Raw genomic sequence first — 22,145 nt, forward strand, 5'->3', positions numbered from 1 at the left:
GTGGCGCAAAACTACCATAGCAGCTGCTTTGTTGCGCAGGCTTGTTAAGTAGAGAATGCTGAAAGTCTAGAATTTATCCCCTTCACCTTTATTGTAATTTAATGATTGTGAGAGTAGACCTTTAGCCACATTCCTTTGCATACACCTAAAGTTTGTATGAAAGCCATGACCTTAATAATCAATATATCACATCAGGGATTAGAAAGATGGCTATGTGCTGCTGGTTGCCCGGCAACAGCAAAGGACGAATTGCCAATACAGATTGGTGAGTGGTTAAAAGAACTGTTCCTTTAAACCATCTGGCAAATAATTTTGCAGTAAAGATATACTTGACCAAAGGGGGTATCTAGATGGAGCAGAAACAAAGAAGAGGCACATTGGCAGTCAGATAAATTCTGCTGAAATACCTTGCCTAGGTCATGTTAGAAAGAGCAAAGAGAAGGAATGTAGCAGTATACCCGTTAAAGACCAGGAATATGTCTGTGGGACCACAGTGTTAGGCCAGATTGGTATCAGAAGCAGAGCATCTCTTTAGCCTGTGCTGAAGAAAGCTGACTATGATTATTATTTCAAGCCCTTACAGAGCTTGTGCCTTGATATAAATAAGGATGAAGATCTCCTTCCCTGAGGTGACTTTAACTGAAATAGGCAACACAAGATGCAAAGGGAAACACAAGCAGAGGAAAAGGCAGCGTGACGTGGACCACAGCTTAGGTTCGTGGCCGAGCCCACCAAGAGTCTTCAGGTTCTTGCAAGCCTCTTTCAGTGCTCTGCCAGCTCTTTCGCTGCCCTGAAGGTTCACATAGTTTCTTCCCATTCCTACGCTTGTCACTCCCGGGGAAGAAAAAGTCGCTTGCCTATAAAAGAGCAGAATGACTTCTTGCTGCTGTTAATTACTTTAGGGGCTCTCTTAATGCAACTTGTCCCAAGCACTGGGAGACCATTCAGCGATCTGTAACAGGGATGGAAAATGCGCTCCTTCCAAATGTAAGACTGCAATTCCCCTCATTCTTGACTACACCCACTCTGGCAGGTGCGCCTCACTGGGTGTAGCCAAGCACAGCTGCTTCCCCTTTCAGCCTTTGAATGCTGACTTATTTTCCTTGAAAAGGCACACTGACGGCACGGTCCCTTTTCCTTGTACACTCCTATTTTCACCCACAATTAAATAATAATAGCTGGTTATAGTTAGGTTGGTACCAAGATAAAATCTACAGGTACCTGAGCCCATCACTCTTGATAGAAGCGCCTCAAGAACAATGCTGTCTCTCTGTTGCTTGTTATTTTTGGGTGGAATTGATAACTGCAAATTATTTCTTGGCTTATGCTAGGGTTACGTACAGCTGTTACTCACCAAGATCCCTATACAATCTTATTTCCCCTCTGGAACAATGAATCAGGTGTGAGAATTGACGGTTTATTGGTGGTCTTCACACATCTTTTAGATATAAAGCTTCACCACAACTAGTTGTAAATCACTGACCTGCTGTTTTGTTTTTAAAAGTTGAGAGTTACATCTCTTTGTTCTCTAACATTCTTTCAGCAGAACCTATGGGATACTCCTACTGCTCAGTAAATCACACCCATTATAAGATGTGCTTCCGCTCAGGTGCAATTGCCTGTCTGGAGAGCCAAAGTCAGAATAAGAGGAGCTGGAGGTAGCAAAACAACTCAGCTGAACATTGTCCAGAGCTCAGTATTTATCAGACTTCGGTTGTTTATGTAGCATCTCTAGTCACTTGGCCAGAAAGCAATATTTGGTGTACTTTTCTGGGTTAAGTGACAGCATTCTACTACAGCAGTAGAATTCACTCCAGGCAAATAATTATGGTATTTGCTTCTATGGATAGATGACAGAATTATTTGTGCTCTTGGAAATACCAGTTACCTGATTTAACTGATTTTTTTAAACTTGTCTGAAATCTTCTGTTTTGCTGCTATAAAGACTGCCCTCTAAGCCAGCAAAGAGATCTTTGTGTTCCCTAAAGCAGCAGACAGATATACTGAGGTCACGGTTAGGCTTTCTCTCTGCACAGAGATGAGACTGTGTTTGTTCCACATTGATTCTGCAAACTCCATCTTTCCTCGGTAGCAATCTGCATGCAAAAACAAGCTATATGTTTGACCCAGTTTGGGGGACTCTTTGCTTCTTCCCTAACCCCCCAAATTTTATACTATTTTTGCCTCACTAAGGTGTCTAGACAACTTATAAGTGTGCCTGTTTACAACGGTTTATAAATAATGATCCAGTAACGTAGTTTCTACAGATGAATGGCTGCATTTTTCCACTTGGAATAGTGATTTGAATGTTGACAACAGGGAGCTCCGTATGTTCTCCTGCCCTCTCAAAGTGGGTCAGCAATGGATCTTCCTCATGTCTTGTTCTCCCAGTCAGCAACAACTGAACATAGTTCTGATTTTGCTGGAGCTGCTGCCTTCCTTGCCAAAGGTCGCCAAACACGATCTGCAGCACAAACACCTTCTTGTCTGCACTGGCATCAGCCCACCTGCTGCTTCTGCTGCCTGAGATTTGTAGGCGTCTGCTCTCTTCCTCTGAGTTTCCCACGGAGTGACAGGTCCCTGTGTGTGCACCATCCTCCTACTTGCGCTCTCTCTTGCTTCCTCCTTCTCTCTAGTAACTGCTTCATAATTTAGCAGTTTATTTTTGTCCCTTTGAAGTTCAGTTATATGTTTGGTATGTCAAGATAAAGCAATTAGCGCTCTCACAAGTCCCCAATGCCTGGTACTGGCCAGTGAGGCACTCAGAAATGCTTCTGTGGTGCAATCCTATGTTTGTAAAAACAGCCTGCCTACCATGCCAAATGGCTGGTAATCTCCTAAAGCATAAAAAGCAAAAGGATTTCGAAGTTCATCAATAGAAGACTTGGTATTCTAATGAGAGAATCAAAGAACTTGAGGAAAATGAAGGGGATACCTCTTTCAGTCCTGTTTCCTTTATCTTTCTTTCCAAATGTTTTGGGGCATCCTGAAGGAAAAACCTTTCAGTGCTCCTTTCCCACAGATGTTCTCATCTATATATTTAAAACTAGATTGTAAAGGCCATACGGTGTATAGATAACCCAGTGCGTTATTTTAAAAAATTTGTCTGATTCAAGGTGAGATCAGGTGGCAAGAAAGGTGCACATCTGGTTACACCGGGAAGGGTAACTTTGCAGACAACAATTTCCCTTAAAACACCCTTTCCATCTGCCAGGGAGTTGTCCCAGCCCAGCCGCCCAAAAGAGCAGCCTTACTGCTGGATCAAAAAAGGTCCAGCTTGGATGTGAATTGGCATTGGACTGGAACGCTGTTTCCTCATGTGTTGTGTGATTGCTGGGAAGTAGCTCACAGTAAACCACACGACAAGCGGTCCACATGCAACCTACATGCCTGTGTGATCACACCCTCAGTGGTTCCCAGACTTATGGTATCCTCTTGTTTGTGTTCCTGTTTCCTACTTGATCTTAGAAAACAGCATATTAGAAAGCACACCAACCTCTTGCCTGTTGCTGCCTGATTTTGGAGAGGCAAAGCTCTTTCGTTAGTCTGCAAAGAAAAGAAATCCCTTCTTCTCAAAGTTAGTGAACGCCTGTTTATAAACGAGAACACCACCACGGCCGTAACGTGGACCACGGTGGTTCTTAGTTCTGAGATCTTGACCTCAATCTCTTTTGGTGGTTTGCATAAACTTCTCAGAAGGTCTTGACTGTCAGCTCCAGAAGTCTTTTCAACTTGCCCTCACACATCTAACGTTACTTTAGATTGGACCATGAGGCAGCAACCTCTTCTGACGCACTTCCATTGCCTTTTAAAGGACCTCAGAATTTGGACAACATCCCTTGAGTGATCTATTTTCTGCTACAACGTGGTGGACATTCATTAGAAGCCCATTTGCCCTCCCTATGACTCCAGTATTTGTCATTTGGTTGTTTTCACTCTCTTTGCCCCAGGCAAGAACACGCAGCATGAGGCGCAGCCGCTACTGCCTTTGCTTTCTCCTCACATTATTAAGAAAGATATCTCGTTGGGCAGACTCTAAAACCCTTGAGCTGGAAAGGTGACACCGTCCTTGCTGTTTTCACCAGTTAGAGAGTTCCCCTCGCAGCACATCTTCATTAACAGACAAATATGGAAGGAAATAAGAGAGGATGCTAAGAAAGCAAGAGTTTCACCTTTGGCACGATGGTCTTCTTCTTTCGGGCACTGCCCTCCTTCCCACCACTTGCGCTTCAAGATTTCCAAGCGGTTGTTCTCCTGCAGCTGGAGAATGGCCAAGTCAAACTCGTCACGAAAAACAGATCCTGCCAAATGAAGAAGGGCATTTCAGAGTTGGAGCAAATATTCTACTTGGGTTTTTTTAAAAGCTGAATTTCAAGGTAGGTATGTAAAATGCTTAAGTTATTGTAGAAATTTCCAAGAGATCCTTTAGCTTTCCTGTACATATACTGAAACTACCTTCTTTGTTCACACTTTTGGTGGTTTGGATTTCTTTTTAAAATATTTTTGGATTTCTTTCTTTTATATATGAAATGAATTTAATATATGAATTATTTTATATATGAATTGAGGAACAGGCTTCTCTATGTTTCTGATTCTTTTCCCGTCTGACTTCAGTATGTAAATCTAGCAATCACTTGTACTACAGAAAGGGGCAAATATATTCATTTATTCCTATCCCACTTTGTATGTATGTTCTCATTCTTGACTCCTTCTCAAGTAGGTAGGGAAGTAAATAATAGATAGATTTATCCAGTTTCTCCCCAAAACCATCAGTATGTGATCCCCCCTCCCCTTTTGTTTTAGGAGGCCGAAAGAGAGTTATACCGTGAGCAATGACAAGAGGCCTGCGGATTTTGTACCATGAATATTAGGATAACACGTCTCTTTCGGTTTGTGAAATCCCAGGTGGTCAGGGGCTCCTGTTCCTTTATGGATTTGTGAGATGCTTCACAGTTAACTAAGTATGACAGCAGCCAGCACAGGCTGGACTATGATTTTGCTGCTGAGCAGATAAGAAACAGTTGGATGAAGGCACAATTTCATTATAATGAAATGATAGCCCCAAGGTGCTTTCTAACCTTCATGCAGCCCCCCCCCCACTCTTGTGACTTTCCCCACCTGTTTTTCCCCTGTGTGGGATCTAAAATAGAGGAATGCCAGAAGCTGTCTCATGCCAAGTCAGATCTCTAGTCCATCTACCCAATGTTAGATTTATGTACAAACTAAGTAGGCTAACAGCTTGGGATACGATGGGCTTTTAAATGCAAAACAAACCAAAAGTTTATGATATGTCAAGCTTTACTCTCTTTTTCCTTCCTTCCTTCCTTCCTTCCTTCCTTCCTACCTACCTACCTACCTACCTTTACCTACCTACCTACCTACCTACCTACGCTGTAGGGCTGTATAAAATTAATGTAGCTCTGGGCCTTGATGTGTTTTACTGGCCAGTACTTATCTCCACTAACTGGCAGTGGCTCTACAGAGTTACTGAAAGAGTACCTGAGGATGCTGGATACTGAATTGGTGACTTTTTCTATGCTAAACTGGAGTCATGCAGCTGTTAGAAAATAACATTTTGTGCTCATCTTTCAACACAACCAATGAGGACTTTCCCAAACTCATTGTATCTATCCAAACTTTTCCAGAGCATTTTTAGTAAATGTAGTCTTTTCCATGGCTCATGACTTGCATCATACAGCATCTTTTGGTGTTCAACTACACTTTCCACAACATCTGTGGAGAAGTCCTACTGAGACAAGGATAAGAAGAGAAACTGTTCCGTATCAGACAGCGCAAACAACATTGGAAGAGGAACATCTCCACGCCACCATGTCCCTGTAATTCACATTCAGTATATTCTGTTCAGAGAGAGAACACGACTGGCTACCTACTTTGTGCCATCAATATGAAAAGTAATACTGGAAGAGTTATGATCCACAGCAAGGAGAATTCAAAGGGAGACTAATTATTCTAGCTACATAGCAGTGTCAACTGATTTGCAGTATACCATATACGTTAATGGTGTTAAACAAAATACTGTCAAATCATTTAAGAATGATGTGGAAGTTAAGAGCGAAAAACGTTCATGAAGTGCAAACTGTTGTATTTGCTCATGAGATTTCTGCAGCACTAGCAACCTATAGCATCCCCTCCAGAATGTTAATTGTTTTTTTACTATGCGGCTTTACATCTTCCATATGTTTGGGCGGGAGGCTGGCACTGCATCACTTTTTGGTGAACGGTGCCTCGTGAGATATTTAAGCTCACAGCCTGTGAAATTTATGAAGTTCTTTCAAGCTCTGGACTGATAGGCAGTCCTTAAATTGTGTGTCTTGCTCCTTGTAAATTTAATTGTTTTAAAACATTAGTTAACTCTGGACATCCCTGCCCTTAACGGTTAGCTAATCTTATACCTGCTTCTTTTACTTTTCACCTTGGAGAAACATAGAAGAGCTATCACCAGGTAGCCTTGTAAAATGCCAAGTGTGGTGCACTTTTAAAAAATGGATCAAAATCTCTATCCTTTTACCCGGATGAAATCTAGTCTGAACAGAGTGAATTCTTTTTTTAAAATAAGGATGATCAATGAAATGTTTTTAAACTGTTCTTCTCAGATGCTATCCAACTGAATTCATCAACCTAGTATCCCTCTGAAGCTCAGCAACATATAAGGTGTCAAAAATATTGTCTGGTATCTGTTCTGAAGCCCTTTCAGCCTGTGAATGCCCTGATCTTCTGCAGACAGCTCAGAATAGCTAGAATTGTGCTTCACTGCCTACCGACTGGCATGCCAATCCCGTAGCCCTTGGTGTCCAGAAGGCCTCCGACCTGCGTGAGGTTGCAATTGCGCTGGCGGTAATACTCGTTCATGGTGGACTCCAGCAGGAAGGCATAGTTAGAGTTGAGCACCCGGGCAATCCCTTCCTCTGTGCTCTTGACAAAGACACTGGGCTGCTTTGAGTACATGTAATTCCACATTCGCTGGTATGTCTGGTACCGAGAATTCTGAAAACGCACCAGAGAGCAGACAAGAGGTTAAAGGAGTGCCCTTGGCCTGAGGTGGCATTTGGGGCTGATCTACATAAAGAGCATGAAATCCCTGCTGAAGCTTATGTGATGGAACATCAAAGGCAAGGTGATAACCCGTCCCCCAAAGTTCATTATTAATCTTACTTGCGGAATTATCTCCTTAGTCTCAATTATTTATGTATATGGTTCATGGCATTTATACACAGCATTCCTGCACAAGAACATTCAAAGTAGCATACAGCTAATCACAGTGCCAAACAAACCGCAATATTACAGTGAAAAGCAATTCATATTAAAAAAAAGGAAGCAACAGAACAATAAAGATGAGAAAGGGGGAAATTTTAAACTCAATTAGAAGAGTACAGAATTGGGTCATGCAGCTACAACTTCCAAATTCACCAGGCACGGATCTAACAAATTGCAGTTTTAGAACAGAAATCTTCCACCTCAAAACACTTGTTTAAATGAACAACAATAGCAACAAAATGACTACATAATCTACCTAGAGATTGGAAGAGAAGGAGTCTGCTGAATTCCCTCTGGGAGTCATTTATCCCAAGAGAGTACTATTGGAAATCCTAAATCTGATGTCTGGCAGTCACACGACTAGTAGACGTAAACCCAAGAACAGTGTTTTTGAAACAAAGGCTCAAGACAGATTCATACAAAGGGAGGCAGTCCTTCCACGAATCGGACCTTGAAGGACACGGTGTTTAAATTGGGTTTAGAAATTGATACATAGCCGTTTTAGAGCTAATCCTAAATTATTTAAACCAGTAAGTATCAGGGAGTGAAGCAAAAGCAAAACAGTGCTTAGTTTCTGAATGGAAACTGAAAGGACATGTCTATTTAAAAGTCATAACATCTGACTGAAGGTCTGCTCAATGTGCTTTATTTGTATGAGCAGATCAATCTGCATGCTCAAAGCATTTTTCAGTGTACAATTGTTCAGATGTTCCAGAATGGATTTGTGGCACTAGAAAGATGTTCCAGAATGTTTTCAAGACATAACGTTGTTTGCTTCCACTCTCTCACCTCTTATCTGTTTCACCTTTAGATGTTTCTGGATCACATCTCCCATCATTCCTCAGCATCAAGCCTTCAAAGCCTCTGTAGCAAGTTTTTAGATTCCTTTCTCCCATTATTACTGTAAAATGTGCTGCTCACCAATGCTTGCCAATATCTTTTTATTCTTTTTTGTACTCCTACCGTTCTGCACGCATTGTGCTATACTGGTAAGAAAGCTGGACTACGGCTGAGAGACCTTGGTTCAGATCCCCATTCAGCCATGAAACTTGCCAGATGATTTTATGGAGAAAGGATGGCATTAAAAATGTGTAAATAAAACAATCCTCTCTACTGCTCATTCCTCCTGGGAAGATGCTGCCGAGTGTTTTATTTTCTAAATATTTGAGTCAGCTCTTGGTGAGACAACAGAGGACTTATAAAGAGCATTTGAGACCTTGTTAAATCGAAGTACCTGTGCATGTAGACACTGTCTAAGATAAGAGGTTAGATAAAAGTTCCCATACAAATCAGATAGGGATCTGTTGTGTTAGAAGCAGAGAGTCTGTCTTCCCCTTTAATCACAGAGCAGAAAGTTTACCTGGAAAAATGTCATGCTGGAACCTCCATGGATTGTGCCGTACTCGATCGCTGTCTGGTCAGCCAAGTCATCTACTGATTCAATGGGCACATCCATGCGTTGCACAGTGAGAAAGGCAGCAAGGTTGGCCGTATAGGATGAGATGATAATCAAGGTAAAGGCCCACCTTGAGGGAAAGAAAAGCAGACAAACGGCAATGGTCCACACTATCTATAGAGCCATTTACCATCCCTTTCTCCTGAAAAATGCACCAACAAGATGCTTGCTTCTAAAAGACAGTGAATTCCCTGTGCTTTCCTTAGTAGGGATTCTTTGGAAAATCAAGTATGGCAAGGAATGTTGTTGGCTTGGAAGAAAATTATGCCCAGTTACTCTCTTCCTTGGCAACAATTAAAAATGGGCCTGCTCTAGCACTAATGGAGACCTAGACTGAGTGCTTGGAGGACCCATCAATGTTTTGAAAATGGACAGAACTTCTTGACAGAGATAAACCTTGAAGGAGATATCACAGAAAAATGGATCCAGAGTGCTAGCAGCGTATCCACTGCCATTACTTGGAATATCTTCAGCTCTGTCTGCTGTTACCAAAATGATCCCTAAGAACAATCCATTTTGGAAGCACTGCCATGTACTTTTAACTGCAGGAAAGATGAGCTGAGTGGTTTCTTACCAGACTCCACTGACACAACGGGTGGATAGCGCTCGAGGAGCAATTGTGGAGCCCTGCTGCATGAACCCACCAACAGGAAACCACAAGCTGTTTCCAAGAGAGTACTGGTTGACCAGTAGATTGCATCTCCCTTGAGAGCAGGGGTGGGGGCTGTACCACTCATACGGGGTCAGTCTGCAGGACAAAAACACAACACATTCAATTATTAATGGCTTAAGACAGCAAAATGGAAGCAACGGGAGCAAAAGACACAGCTCTTCTGGGGGCAGAATTTCTCTGTTTTGTTTTGTTTTTTAACAGTTGGTACAGTACTGGAGGTGTTGCAGTAAAAGTGAATTGATGACAAGTCCTACAACGGTGGTTCTTAACCTTGGACAACCCAGGTGTTCTTGGGCTGCAACCTCCAGACAAGGCTCTTCCTTGTCCCCCAAGTACCCAGCTTGCTGGGGGGGCAATGTGTAGCCTGTATAATTAAAATTGTAAACCGCCCGGAGAGTGCTTGTAGCGCTATGGGGCGGTATATAAGTCCAATAAATAAATAAATAAATTAGCACTCTGTTCATTGTTCGCATCAGGTTCTCAGGTTGTTGCTGTCCTGATAGCATCAAATATTACCTTTCTGGGGGAAGCAGATATATGATGAATACCAGTTCCATCAGATATCCCCCTTACCTGTCAAGTATACAGCTGTGGATTCATGCTAAGATCTGAAAATATCTGGGCATGTAACTGCACATGCAGAGAGCTCTTTCTCCATGTTGAGAAGCCTTGGAAAAGCAGACTTCCTGAATGCGCAGAGCATCAGAAGTCACACTGCAGTAGGCTCACTGAATCAGCGGGGACTGGGCAAATCAATTCCATAAGTTCCATTGATTCAAATGGGCCCTCTTTAGTTGTATCTTACTCCAATGTACTAAGTTGCATTAGAGTAAGCCCGTTTGAATCAAAGGAACTTATTAAGAAGTTGACTCACCACACTGTCACTCATTCATTGGGCCTATTATGCAACTTACTACCCTAAGGAACAGGATTTCAGCTCATGACCACATAATACCTGGGGATGAATAATATAGGCTGTCACAATGCTAGGGTTCCTGCCTGTATCCATGCCCACTGTGTGTGGGACAGAAATGTGTGGAGAACCCACAAATGGAAAGAAGGGAATTCTGAGTGAATAAGTAATGCAAGGGGCTAGTATTGCTCATTGGATTAAAAACAGAGGGCATCCAAGCTGGGTGTTACTAGGTTGCTTGAATATAGAAGAAATGTGTATATGCACATAACACTCTTAAAAATAAACACACATCTGGGTCTAAAATCTAATTGGTATTCCCAGCAAGAGTACATCCAGTGGATGATCAGGATTTATGCAAGTATTGATTTACTATTCAGCAATCGATTCACTTGGTCTGCTCTGGTCGGGACTAGCAATTGGATTTAGGTCCAAGCATTCAATTTTAAAAATGCATTAATTCCCCCATTCCCTGTAGGACCCAGCAGTCGTAATGCAGAAATCATGCGTTACAGCTGCCGTGTCCTACTCTTTTTCCCTGGGTACAAAAAGCACATATGATGAGGTTCTGCTTCAAATAAGGAAAACGGAGAACGTTTTTTATACAAATGATTTTAGCCAGCGCCATTGTTTGAAAAATCCATGGGAATTAATCAGATTAGATTTAAGAAAGGCAAAGTGATGAGAATTGTGATCCTTGGATAGCAGTATTCAAAAATAATTCAGGGACGTCGTAAGAAGTTTTCAAAAGTATGGGATTTTATGCGGCTCCTCTTCTTCACCTGCCTTTGTCACTTGGGAATCTTTCTGTTTGGCAGCTGAGCTTTCCGACTACTTGGAAACAAGGGCAACGTGAACCATGAGCTGATTGAAGTGCTCTAACGGAAACCTGGTGTCAGGGCTCTCAGCTAGAAATACCCGACTCACCTGACACTACGAGGTGTTATTCGAAGCCCTTATCTCCTCCCTAAGACAAATCAGTGCCAACCCCTTTAGAAAATGCAACACCATATCTCAGTGTAGATAGGCTGTGTTATCAAAGGGTCTTAAATGCAGTGTGATGTTCCAAGCCCATGAATTTGACAGCTTCAGCCACACTGAGAGAACCCCAAGGGATGGCACGCTTCTATTTTAGTAATAGTCTTGCAGCTTTGAAGCATTATTACCCCACCTGCAAATGGCGTTGAAATCTCTGGTGCCTTTTTTGCGCACTTAAGGGACACCGTTAAGACTGTGTGAGAGCTCCAATGCTTAGACTAAAAGGAGCCGCAATCATGCTCAAACCACAGAAATTTCTTTTCTAACAGGAGGTGGTAACATACTCAAGATCTTGATAACCTTTGGAGCACCTCAGACTCAAGAAAAGTGATTGTACAAAATTTGTAGTAAGATCGCAAAGGGCCTTAAAGGAACGTATGGCTGTGATCAGCAACCTTCTGATCTCTTAGCAGCCTGGTCTTCAATATAGGGGGTAGTGTTTGCACTAATTTAAAGAATTCCTATTGATTTCAGGAGTAGACATCCTTGTTCTAGAAAGCTCAGACTCTCAGTCCATGATCCACAGCTGAAATAAGTGGGCTCATTTGTATTCCCATTGCTGCAATTCAGTTTAAAATCAAGAAAAGGTAAAATACCAGTTGACCTTCAGGTGGTTTATGCTGGTTTTAGAGCAGTGCTTCCCAACCTTGGATGACTCAGGTGTTCTTTGGACTGCTACTGCCAGAAATCCCAGCCAGCATACCTGGCGGTGAAAGCTTCTGGGAATCGCAGCCCATGAAGACCTGGGTTATCCAAGATTGGGAACCCCTGTTTTAGAGAACTCTATTTGGGGTCATCTTCTTTCACTAATAAAGGGTTGTATCTTGGTCCTGTCATCCTCAAAGGCGCCCCTGGTGAGGATACAATAGATGGTCTGAACGTCCTTCCCAAAGGAAACCAGGGAGGCCCCTCCCTGTTGTCCTTCCCCTGGTAAGCAAAAGACATTTGTGTTCAACAAGGCATTCATAGCAACTGACGGATTGCCAAAGAAAGAGATTTCGTGGGAGATGCTGAGTTTTTTCCCCAGCCTTTTAAAATGTGCTTTTTAGGTTTTTTTTATAATTGTTATTATTTTCTTTTACATAATAGTTGTGTTAAATTGGTTTTTATTTATTGCATTTTAAGCTGTATTTGCTTTTTAAACATTTTGTAAGTTGCCTTGAATCCTTTTATTGGAAGAAAAAGGGAGGATATAAATAAAACAAGTGGCTGAATAAGTAAGTGTTCATTGGAGTCTAATCCCAGCCTGTCAACCTTGACATATACCAGTGTGAATGGCTTCAAGCAGGAGGATCTGATCTACTGCTATAAAGGAAAAACGTGCTGCAGCACATCCAGAAGTACCGTATGTGCCCCAACAGCTCAAGTGCCGTCCTATCCCTTCGACCCTCTGGCTACCGGTGAGGTTGAAGGGCTCTTTGTTTCGGCCAGCGAAAGAAATCCTCTTAAACACTAGGGGTGTTACAGAGTGGGATACAGGATTAGGCAGTTAAAACTGCTGGGCACCAAAGTCTTATTTGCTGCTTCCAGAATGCTTTTTTGGAAGTTCCTGTTGGCATCGCTCCCCTTCTCTCCTATCTCTCATATACCTGAGAATGGATAAATACAGAGTTTCCAAACCCTTAGTTTGTTGATAAGGCAAACATAAATATAAGGGAGTAAATTGGGTGAGTGGCTTATTTTGCTTGCACGACATTCCTGGAGAGAAAGCATGCATGATTATGTCATTCCATTGTTTTCAAGGAGCTGTAACACGGTCGCAAACCAAAGTGGAGCCTGTCCCAAAGAGCACCATTTAAGATTCTAGAAAATGCTTAGTTCCTTCCATATCTTTCTCTCTAGATCCTACTCCAATAAATCTCTCTTTTCTGCAGTGGCACTGTACTGTTATGCTGGGTTTCCCAGTGGCCAGTTTAAAGTCCCAACACCAGTTTCCTGAAAGGGATTTATTAGCCAAATAGAGCAGTCTTTTCACATTGTGTGGATGCTAATCTCCAGCTGTCCACTCTCAAGGTTTTAGAGTTCCATCTGTTTGGCCAGTGCCAATCCAGCCCTAATACAAGCCAATTCTATGGATTTTGTTCAGTTTTTTTGTATGCTTTCAATGGGGATATCTGCCTTTTACAGCAAAGGAGAAGGGTTACATCTTGGATAGAACCATGAATTACTCTGGAGATCAGAGAAGAGAAAGATTATTTCACATATGTGAAGCGATACTTAATATTCAGGATCCCTTACCAATTAAACTGTAACCAGTGTGTTCAGTGACTATGCATTAGTGGTCTTGCTTACGAACATACAAATCGCCTTGCTAGAATTAGACCAAATTGTGTTGGCCTGTCAAACTGGAGCCGACTTACAGCAACCCTAAAAGGGCTTTAAAGGTAAGTGAAGTCCGTAAGGAGTGATTTCACCACTTCTACACCCCCAAGTGAATTTCCATGGCTGAGCAGGAATTCAAACCCGGGCCTCCTGAGTCTAGTCCATCATCCTGCCCACTACACCATACTAGGTATCTAGTTCAGCATTATTTGCAAGAACCCTCAGCCACCATCTTCCTCGTCTCCCCCCCGCCCATAATATTATTATTATTATTATTTGCAAAAACACCTTATCTGGAAGAGTCCCATGTTTGTGAAAATTATGCTGTGCTGGTGGGGGGTGCACCAAAATACACACCCCTTGAAATGCAAATGCTTCAAACATGCATGTTAAAAAAACACAAGCACACTTCTGTCAGTGTGGGGAAATGTGCAAGCTAAAATGCATAGATAAAAATGGGTATCGGGAGATATGGACGAAAAAACCTACAAAAATCTTTCAAGCTGATGTGAAACAATGAGGGACAGAAAATGCAGGCAGAATTCAGGAAAAAATGAAACGGAAACTGAAATATTTTCACATCCCTAAATTGAGCCATTCTATCCATCACTACTACTAGAGGGCTGCCTTATGTCAGGACACGCTGCAACATTCACCTGCTGGTCATTTCCCAATTCAACTGCATATTTTAATTCTTTTATACATGAGAGCAATGCTCCTGGCACCATTTTTCCCCCAACACATCAGCATAAGCATCTCTCCCCTCCCCCAAAGCCCTGCATCTATGATCCACATTCAGCACTTAAGATTTTTTTTTTCTATCCAGTTTTTAGCAATTGACAGTAGATGGCGTGTGAGGATAGGGGGAAAAAGGGAACTGAACGGAAAAGTACACCCTACCGGGCCACCAAGAAGAGGACACAGCTCACAGCGAGGTAGGCGAGTAACATGAAGAGCCAGACACCAGGAGAGAAAGGATCCAGGAAAGAGAAGTAGCCAGGCTTGCGCCCCTGAGACACAGAAAAGGAAAACAACACACGAGTGTTTAAAAATCTCCATTCTAAAAGAGTAACCCATGTTCCTGCAAAATAGACTGGGTGGGGTGGGGGTGGTAGAGAAAAATGGTGGTGGTGAACGAATGTCTTTGGGAAAGAATGCAGGAAGGAGGAAAGAGCAGCAGCTTCTTTGTAAAAAAATTTTCCCATCTGGAAGTACCCCAAGTAAAGGTAAAGGTTCCCCTTGACAATTTGTCCAGTCGTGTGTGACTCTAGGTGGTGGTACTCATCTCCATTTCCAACCCATAGAGCCAGCGTTTTGTCCACAGACAATCCTCCATGGTCACATGGCCAGCATGACTAGACACAGAACACTGTTTACCTTCCCACCGTGGTGGTACCTATTTATCAAATCGCATTTTTGCATTTTGCATGCTTTCGAACTGCTAGGTTGGCGGGAGCTGGGACAAGTGACAGGGGCTCACTCCGTCACATGGATTTGATCTTACGACTGCAGGTCTTCTGACCTTGCAGCACAGACGCTTCTGCGATTTAACCTGCAGCGCCACCACGTCCGTCCTGGTGGCACACAAAAACGGAGGGGGGAACCCTCCACATGCTGGTCGTGAGCAGCTCCTATAGAAAGTGATGGGAACAGTCCCAGCCCTTGAGGGAGATGGACATTCATTCTGCCCCGTACTCCTATTATCCACTGCAAATTCTTCCCTCGCCCACTGAACCCTGTGTCTTTACCTGATTTTTCAGCCTTGGATTCTGGAACTGAACTTTAGTAGCAGTAAACGTCAGTGCCTCGTGGGCTTTTGAAAAAGTAAGGAAAGACGTAGCACCCCCTGGAACGAACAAAACCAGAGGGAGCTTGATGGACATAAATGGCACAGAGGGGCAAAATGTGGATGTCGCGACACCCTCGTCCCCTTCCATAATGCCACTTGGCGTCCATTGTTATCTATGAAAGAAGAATCCAGTACAGGATCTGCGGGCAGATGAATGGTCCTGAAAGTCAACCGTTCTCTTATTTCAAAAGAAAAAGAGAATGGCTTCAAGTTAACCGTGCTTGAAAGTTCAAAACAGCAGCAGTTCTGTATGTTTTCTTTTGACCTACATCAGCTGGAGGATGGCTTATGCCCTGAAGCATGCCAGGCTAATGTTTCCATGGATCATTTTCCTCACTGGCCCAAAGTGCTATGGATTTTGTGTCATGTTAGCCACGCAGACTAATTGGTATGTCATTATCGCACAGTGCCATGGCATTTATGAAACCGAGGAACACTGAAAGCCCATCTTTTGTATGGACCCAATCTTTATATCCGTGGCTAATTGTAATGCAAATGGTCTGAATAAAATAAAAAAAGCATTTTAGGACAGAAGGAAATCAAATGAGTGACAGGAAGGATGCAGCATTATCCACGAAGCTTCATGGCCCTACACTTTCTTAATGTAGGGTTGTGTGTGTGTGGGGGGGGTGTCTTTGGAAATAATGCAAAGCAATTTTACATATGCTAAGATGCACACTGCCAGGCATTTACGTCAGAAATCAATTTGAATAACTTTCATTTTAGATTGAGAACACGAACAGCTGCATGAATGTTTGTTTCAGTTATGTGAAAGTGTTCCAGCTGTTCAATCCAGATGGTTTTGTGTGGGGTTTGCATTGTAGCTGGTCTTACAGCCAGAGGGCATGTGGGGTGCAGGGTTGCAGATCCCAGGAGAGAATCTGTAAGTCTGTACCACTTCCTTGGAAGCAAAATAGGCATCTGTTGGAGTGGTATTGCTGGAATAGTTGGTTGTCTGGGGGCTGAGTAGAATATTTTTACTTGTCAACAAGACTGGTGCTGCGTTATGGCTATTTTCATCTGTTCTGCATATTACTCACCTAGAGGAGCAGGGCAGTTAACAGCAGGTCCTAATGAGTACGTAACCTCATTGGTGCTATGTGATAAACTTACAGTTTAGTACAAATGGTGATGAGTACCATAAACACCTTTAAGGTAAGGGTTGGCTGGCTGTTTTGGGAGACTTGGCACTCATCACTGAGAGACCCAGGGGAGAGGGCTCACCTAATTTAGAAGGGCAAGCCTGGAAGAAAAAACTGACTCTGGAGAGTCTCTCTCAACCCCTGAAAGCTGTTGGTAGATGAGAAGGAGGTGGGATCACTTAATCAGTGTATGGCACGGCAAACCCATTCCAACGTATGACAGGTCACAGATAGGAGAAATTATTTTTTGGACTATAATCCCACCACAATGCTTGCGGTTGGATTCTGAGAACTGCAGAAAGTAAAAGTTCAAGTTACTTTCCCAAAATTACTTCCAAGAAGCTGGCTGGTTGATGTCTCCTATGTTTCCAATAGCATAAACTCAACTAAGTTTCAACTGTTATTAACATCATGATGTGTCTCTTTATTCCAGGTAAGGATGGCAAAGGGTTTTTTTTCTTTTGGAATTGTTGTTGTTGTTTACTCACAACCTTCTCACATGTTTAGAAACACTTTTCAAGAAGGAAAATACCTTATCATGAGAATGTGCATATTTTCAAGAGTTGTGCTTTATATTGGACAAATGAAGTTTGAACAGACAGTGGGCATATTTTAAATGCATAAGATTAAATGGATTGGATTGGGAGACAATATACAGAAGCATGCTTTAGTCAATGTGGGAGGACGACGAGGCATCACTTCAAACATATGGTGGTATGGCTACCAATTTTGCATGGTCTACACTGAAAATAGGTTGCCTTCAGGAGGGAAAAGAATGAAGCTCGGGGGAATAATTTAGTCCAGTTCAGTTTTCTTCCTCATATCTCAGTTTTCTATTCAAAGGAACCTTTTTTGTACAATGATGGGTTGTTAGGGTTGGGGTTTTTTGTTTTGTTTTGGGGTTTTTTTTTGTTTCTTTTTTTAAAACGTTGATTTCTTAACTGGCAGTGTAAAAATACTACAGCTGATCAGAGCCCCTTGGAATCCTTCTGTCTCCTTCTCTTCCTATGGCACCAAGCCTTTGGAAAGTTTGTTAAGCTGAAAACCCCCCACAAAATTTTGGGGCACCAACCTTGGAGATGAAGAAGTCACCTATTTTGTACAAGCTTTTGTGGAATGCATTAAAGTTCATAGGAAACCCACCCACCAACTTATTTGTATTCTGCTCTTCCACCACAGGTGCCTGAAGCAGCTAAAAAAACCAATGCAAACAAACAAGTCAAGATTCAAAAACAATAGAAATCATGTAAACATATCAAACAATGCAGAATACTGAATAAAACCAGTTACAGAGGGCCTTCCCAGGGGTTTGTAGGTATAAAACAAACTACCAACCTGCGACCTGGTATTCCAACCCACTGAGCTATCCAGCCAGCTAACACTGGCTAATTTGATCCAATAAATGAAAGAGGAGGCAAAGTGAAGCACAACACAGAAAGAAACATACACTAGAGACATATTAATACGTCATCACTGTATACAGAGGAAATGTGGGGCCTTCCACAATTTGTCTACAAACTTCTGGCAGTTTTCTAGCTGTCACCTGGGTTTCTTCTCTCCATCTTTCCCCATCATTCACTTGGGTAGGTAATGATCCCTGGCCTCCTTCATACCCTGCATTGGCTCAAACATCAGGTTTTTTTTTTGTCCACACGGACCAAAATCCTGTTGTGTAATGTACTAAACTGCACTACAGTAGTCCTGTTGAATCAATACAACTGATAGAAGAGTCAGCTCACCAAATCCCCATTGTTTCAAAAGACACCGAGCAATAGGGTTTTGGCTAATGGATGGGACAAGCCAGATGAAGAAGGCCAATTCTTGTCCTGTCACCCACCAAAAGCTTTTATTAGTTTCTAACGGATTGACCTTTAGGTTTTTTTTATACTTTTGGTTGGTTTGCGGTGGTAGCCTAACACAAGCTAAACTCCCTGGAAGTTTTTGCAGAAGATAGCTGTGTAAACAAACACAGATAAAAGCTTTGAGACTGCAGTGTTTTGGGGCGGGCTGGGTGGGGTTGGGTTACAAAGGCAGAGGACGCTTGCATTTTGCCACGCGAGAAGCAAACCCATTTTCTCTCCCGTCGCTTCTGTGTCACAGGCCAAACACACGAGCCCTAAGTCCAAATCCATTCATTTTCCTCCATAAAGCTCCATTGGCATGGGATGGGGGGGACCAATCTGGGCACGGCACTCTTGCCATACTTCCAAAGCGAGATACCCCATTAGAGTTCCTGTGCCAGAAATCCATAGTTGATTAAATCACAAGAAGTGAAATTGAGAAAAATGACAGACCCATTTAAACCTGTCATATTTGGTTATTTGTGAAAAGACAGATGTGTGTGCAACAGTGAAAGGGTGGGGAGGGTTGCAAAGCGAGTGGCAGGAAAAGAGATGATGGGGAACCACAGTTACACAGAAAATAAAATAAAAATGTCATTAGAGTTGGGAGGGATGGAGGCAGGGAGACAGAGCCAGGGCAGGAAGAAAATTTATTTGTAGTTATTTTTTTTTAGGAAACATCTGATGGAAACTAGAGACTAACACAACGTCAGCTGCAGTTTTCCCATGCTGAAATATAGAGAGGAAAGGCACATACACAAAAGCAGATGGGGCTTTGGCACCTCCTTCATCTGCTGTTCAAACAAGATTCTTAAAGGAAGACTACAGTAATTAGTTATCATGCCTTTCGTTGTTAAACAAATATTTATTAGCTTGATTAGCTCATTGTCACACCGCTGTCGTGCAGTAGATTAACGCTAAGCAAGAGGATCTTTCCCTGAAACCAGGGAGAGACTACATGAGATGGAAAAGCTGGCCATGGGAAGAAGATGCCAGTCAAGACTATTCCACGCCATTGTTGTGTTCCTAAATCTTGGGACCAGTTCATCATCTGGGGGAAAGTCTTTCCACGTTTTAGCTAAGCCATTCCTTCACAAGCAGGTCTGCACTCTTTTGCCAGAGAGGCACAGAAAGCCTCACTAGCTTGGTAGACCCTCCCGAGAGTTTGGGCCTCTTGGCCTCTGAGAGCCTGGTTGGGGGGGGTCACCTCCATGCTGCAGTGATGTTTCAGGGACGTGCTTTGCAGAGACTGGAGCCAGCCTGAAGTTATATCTTAGTCCCATGGCACCTTCATGGGATGCACGGGAACAACCCTTTCTGCTCTCTTTTTCCCCCCAGGAAACAAGCCAGTAGCTTTGAGATCCAACGGAGCATGTGATCAGAGCGGCAGGCTGCATCCTGAACTCATGTCATGGTCCAGCACAAGCTGTTCTCCTCTGACCAGTCAACGTACAGGACATCATGAACCGGCCCAACCCTCCTCCATGGCCAAGCTGGGCCTTTTTGGTCCAGTGGCAGGGCTACTCTTTTGGGGGGGGGGCTGGACTGGAGCGATTCCTGTATGTGTGGAAGGGTCACTTTAATGGACAGTAAAAGATACCTTTCCAGTGCAATCAGATTCAGTCCTGTATCCCTGTCTGTTTGCAAGCTGGCCTGCACTGGGAAGAGTAAAGCATCAGCTCCCTAAACAGTGATAGCATTCACTGCATGGCCTTAGGCTGTGCAGAAATCTCTCAGCCTAACACAAAGGATAATGTGAGGCTGGGATATCTTAAAACCAGTGCTTCTGAATTCTTGGGATAAAAACAGCAGGACTGGGAAACCTTATTCCACAACGGTCATATTCCTCTCGCTTCTGTGAATTTTAGTCAAAAAAAAAAATACTAATACTAATAATAATTTTCCTAGGCTCTTGACAAATGGGATAAATCATTTATAGCATGGGAAAATGCTAGAACCTTCCAGTGGAGCTCTATGTGTTGATCCATGATTCAACACATAGCAGAGGAAACAGAATTTAAAGTAGATTTTAATTACTTGTTTTTTTTTCTTGGCAGAAAGAGAGACACTGTTGAGGAAAAGAGTAACGCGGAAGTTATGTTTGTGAGGAAAGCGCCATCTTTACCAGACTCGGCTATTACAAAGGCAGAAGCTATGAATCTGCTATAATTGTTTCAGTGATTTATTTATACTGCAGTCCAACTGATGGGGAATTAAAGGGGTGTTCTTATTGCTGACAGAACACATGGAGAACATTGAAATACAGAGCAGGTAGAGACAAGGCTTTGTTCAAAAACCTCTTGTAAATGTTCTGGAGTTGATGACTCCGAACTTTAGAGGTTGGTTAAGTCGGAAGTCAAAAGACAACACCAGGATGGAAGCCCTGAAATGCCAAGCCAGTGTTGCTCCCTGAACCTTCTGCCTTAACATGCCCCCAAAGGGTTTGGGCGATCATGATCTTACTTCCCTGTATGAGCAAGAAATGGATTCCTAGCTTAGCGTTTTGCATGCAACCAAGTCTACGATTTCGATCTCCATAGCATCTTGGTTCTGGATGGTAAGGCTGGACCAACCCTCTCTCCCCACAAGACCAGAGCTGGACAGAGTAGATACGACGTGGATAGAAGTTTCCTGCCTCAATACATGTCAGGGATGGGGACTCACCCTTTTTCTTCTTCTTTCCAGTGACTCAGACTCAAAACTTGCAAATTGCAACCCTCCCACTCCCGATTTTCTGGGGAGGAGGGCTTGTTTTTCATAGGGACTCAGACTTGGGACTCAGTATTGGAGACTTGAACTCAGACTTGAGACTTGGTACCAAAGACTCAGACTTGGACTTGAGAGCCAGACCCAAAGACTTGCCAGCATCTCTGGCACAAATCCCTTTTTATATGGATCAACATGTTCTTCTTGGGGCCGAGGCATGTGTTAAACAAAAGCAGGCAACGAGTTCGCTCCTGCCAGATAGAAGTCTACATCATCAGCAAAAGCATGAGAGGCCTCTGGTTATTTAACTGATGGCCAAGCTTCTGCAAAAATGTGCAATGGGGATGTAAAGAATATTTCCAAAACCCTTTATTCTCATCATCCTTTGGCAGTCTCTACATGACATCTCAATGGGGAATTTTTAAGTGGGATTCCTCACCTCCAGGCAAGAATGAGGCAAGTGGTGATGTTTTTTTCCCCATTAATACAGTGGTGCCCCGCATAGCGAGGTTAATCCATTCCAGATTAACCTTCGCTATGGGAAAACATCGTTAAGCGGAATGGGGAAACCCATTGGAACGTATTAATTCGTTTAATGTGTTCCAAATGGGTCCAAAACTCACCGTTCTCCGATGTTTTCCCATGTTCCGGCGGCCATTTTGGGTGTCCCGACGGCCATTTTTGGTGTTCCGGCAGCCATTTTGGGTGTCTCAGTGGCCATTTTGGGTGTCCCGCCAGCCATTTTGGGTGTCCGGCGGCCATTTTGGAACCGCCGAACAGCTGTTCCCCCATTGTAATGCGAGCATGCCCTTGCATTAGCGATGGGGAAATCCGCATCGCAATGCGGATTCATCATTCAACAGTGCGCTCGTTATGCGAGGCACCACTGTATCTCTAATTTGAGTTCATGGTTTCTGTACAAATTAGTGA

General features: G+C 43.0%; 1 protein-coding gene and 2 long non-coding RNA genes across 5 annotated transcripts in view; 2 read left to right on the plus strand and 1 right to left on the minus strand.

Annotated features, from left to right (window-relative positions):
- GRIK4 (glutamate ionotropic receptor kainate type subunit 4) overlaps positions 1-22,145 on the minus strand; it is a 371,582-nt gene that overhangs the window by 3,444 nt on the left and 345,993 nt on the right. For 2 of the 3 annotated variants that reach the window (XM_020792582.3, XM_072979221.2), the window contains exons 14-18: positions 14,578-14,687; positions 9,306-9,479; positions 8,636-8,801; positions 6,780-7,005; positions 4,173-4,301 (exon numbers count right to left, since the gene is read on the minus strand). In XM_020792582.3, coding sequence (XP_020648241.3) covers positions 4,173-4,301; positions 6,780-7,005; positions 8,636-8,801; positions 9,306-9,479; positions 14,578-14,687 — 805 coding nt within the window. Of the gene's footprint in view, positions 1-4,172; positions 4,302-6,779; positions 7,006-8,635; positions 8,802-9,305; positions 9,480-14,577; positions 14,688-22,145 lie in introns of those variants that run through there. The other variant, XM_078379634.1, reaches the window with a different exon arrangement.
- Positions 749-1,255, plus strand: LOC144584152 (uncharacterized). The gene is made up of 2 exons (XR_013538237.1): positions 749-888; positions 1,205-1,255. It is a non-coding gene; the product is annotated as an uncharacterized LOC144584152 (long non-coding RNA).
- LOC144584151 (uncharacterized) lies at positions 4,234-8,408 on the plus strand. Its single transcript, XR_013538236.1, has 2 exons — positions 4,234-4,376; positions 8,087-8,408. It is a non-coding gene; the product is annotated as an uncharacterized LOC144584151 (long non-coding RNA).

This window comes from Pogona vitticeps, chromosome 8 (genome assembly GCF_051106095.1).
Source record: "Pogona vitticeps strain Pit_001003342236 chromosome 8, PviZW2.1, whole genome shotgun sequence".
Taxonomy (NCBI): domain Eukaryota; kingdom Metazoa; phylum Chordata; class Lepidosauria; order Squamata; family Agamidae; genus Pogona; species Pogona vitticeps.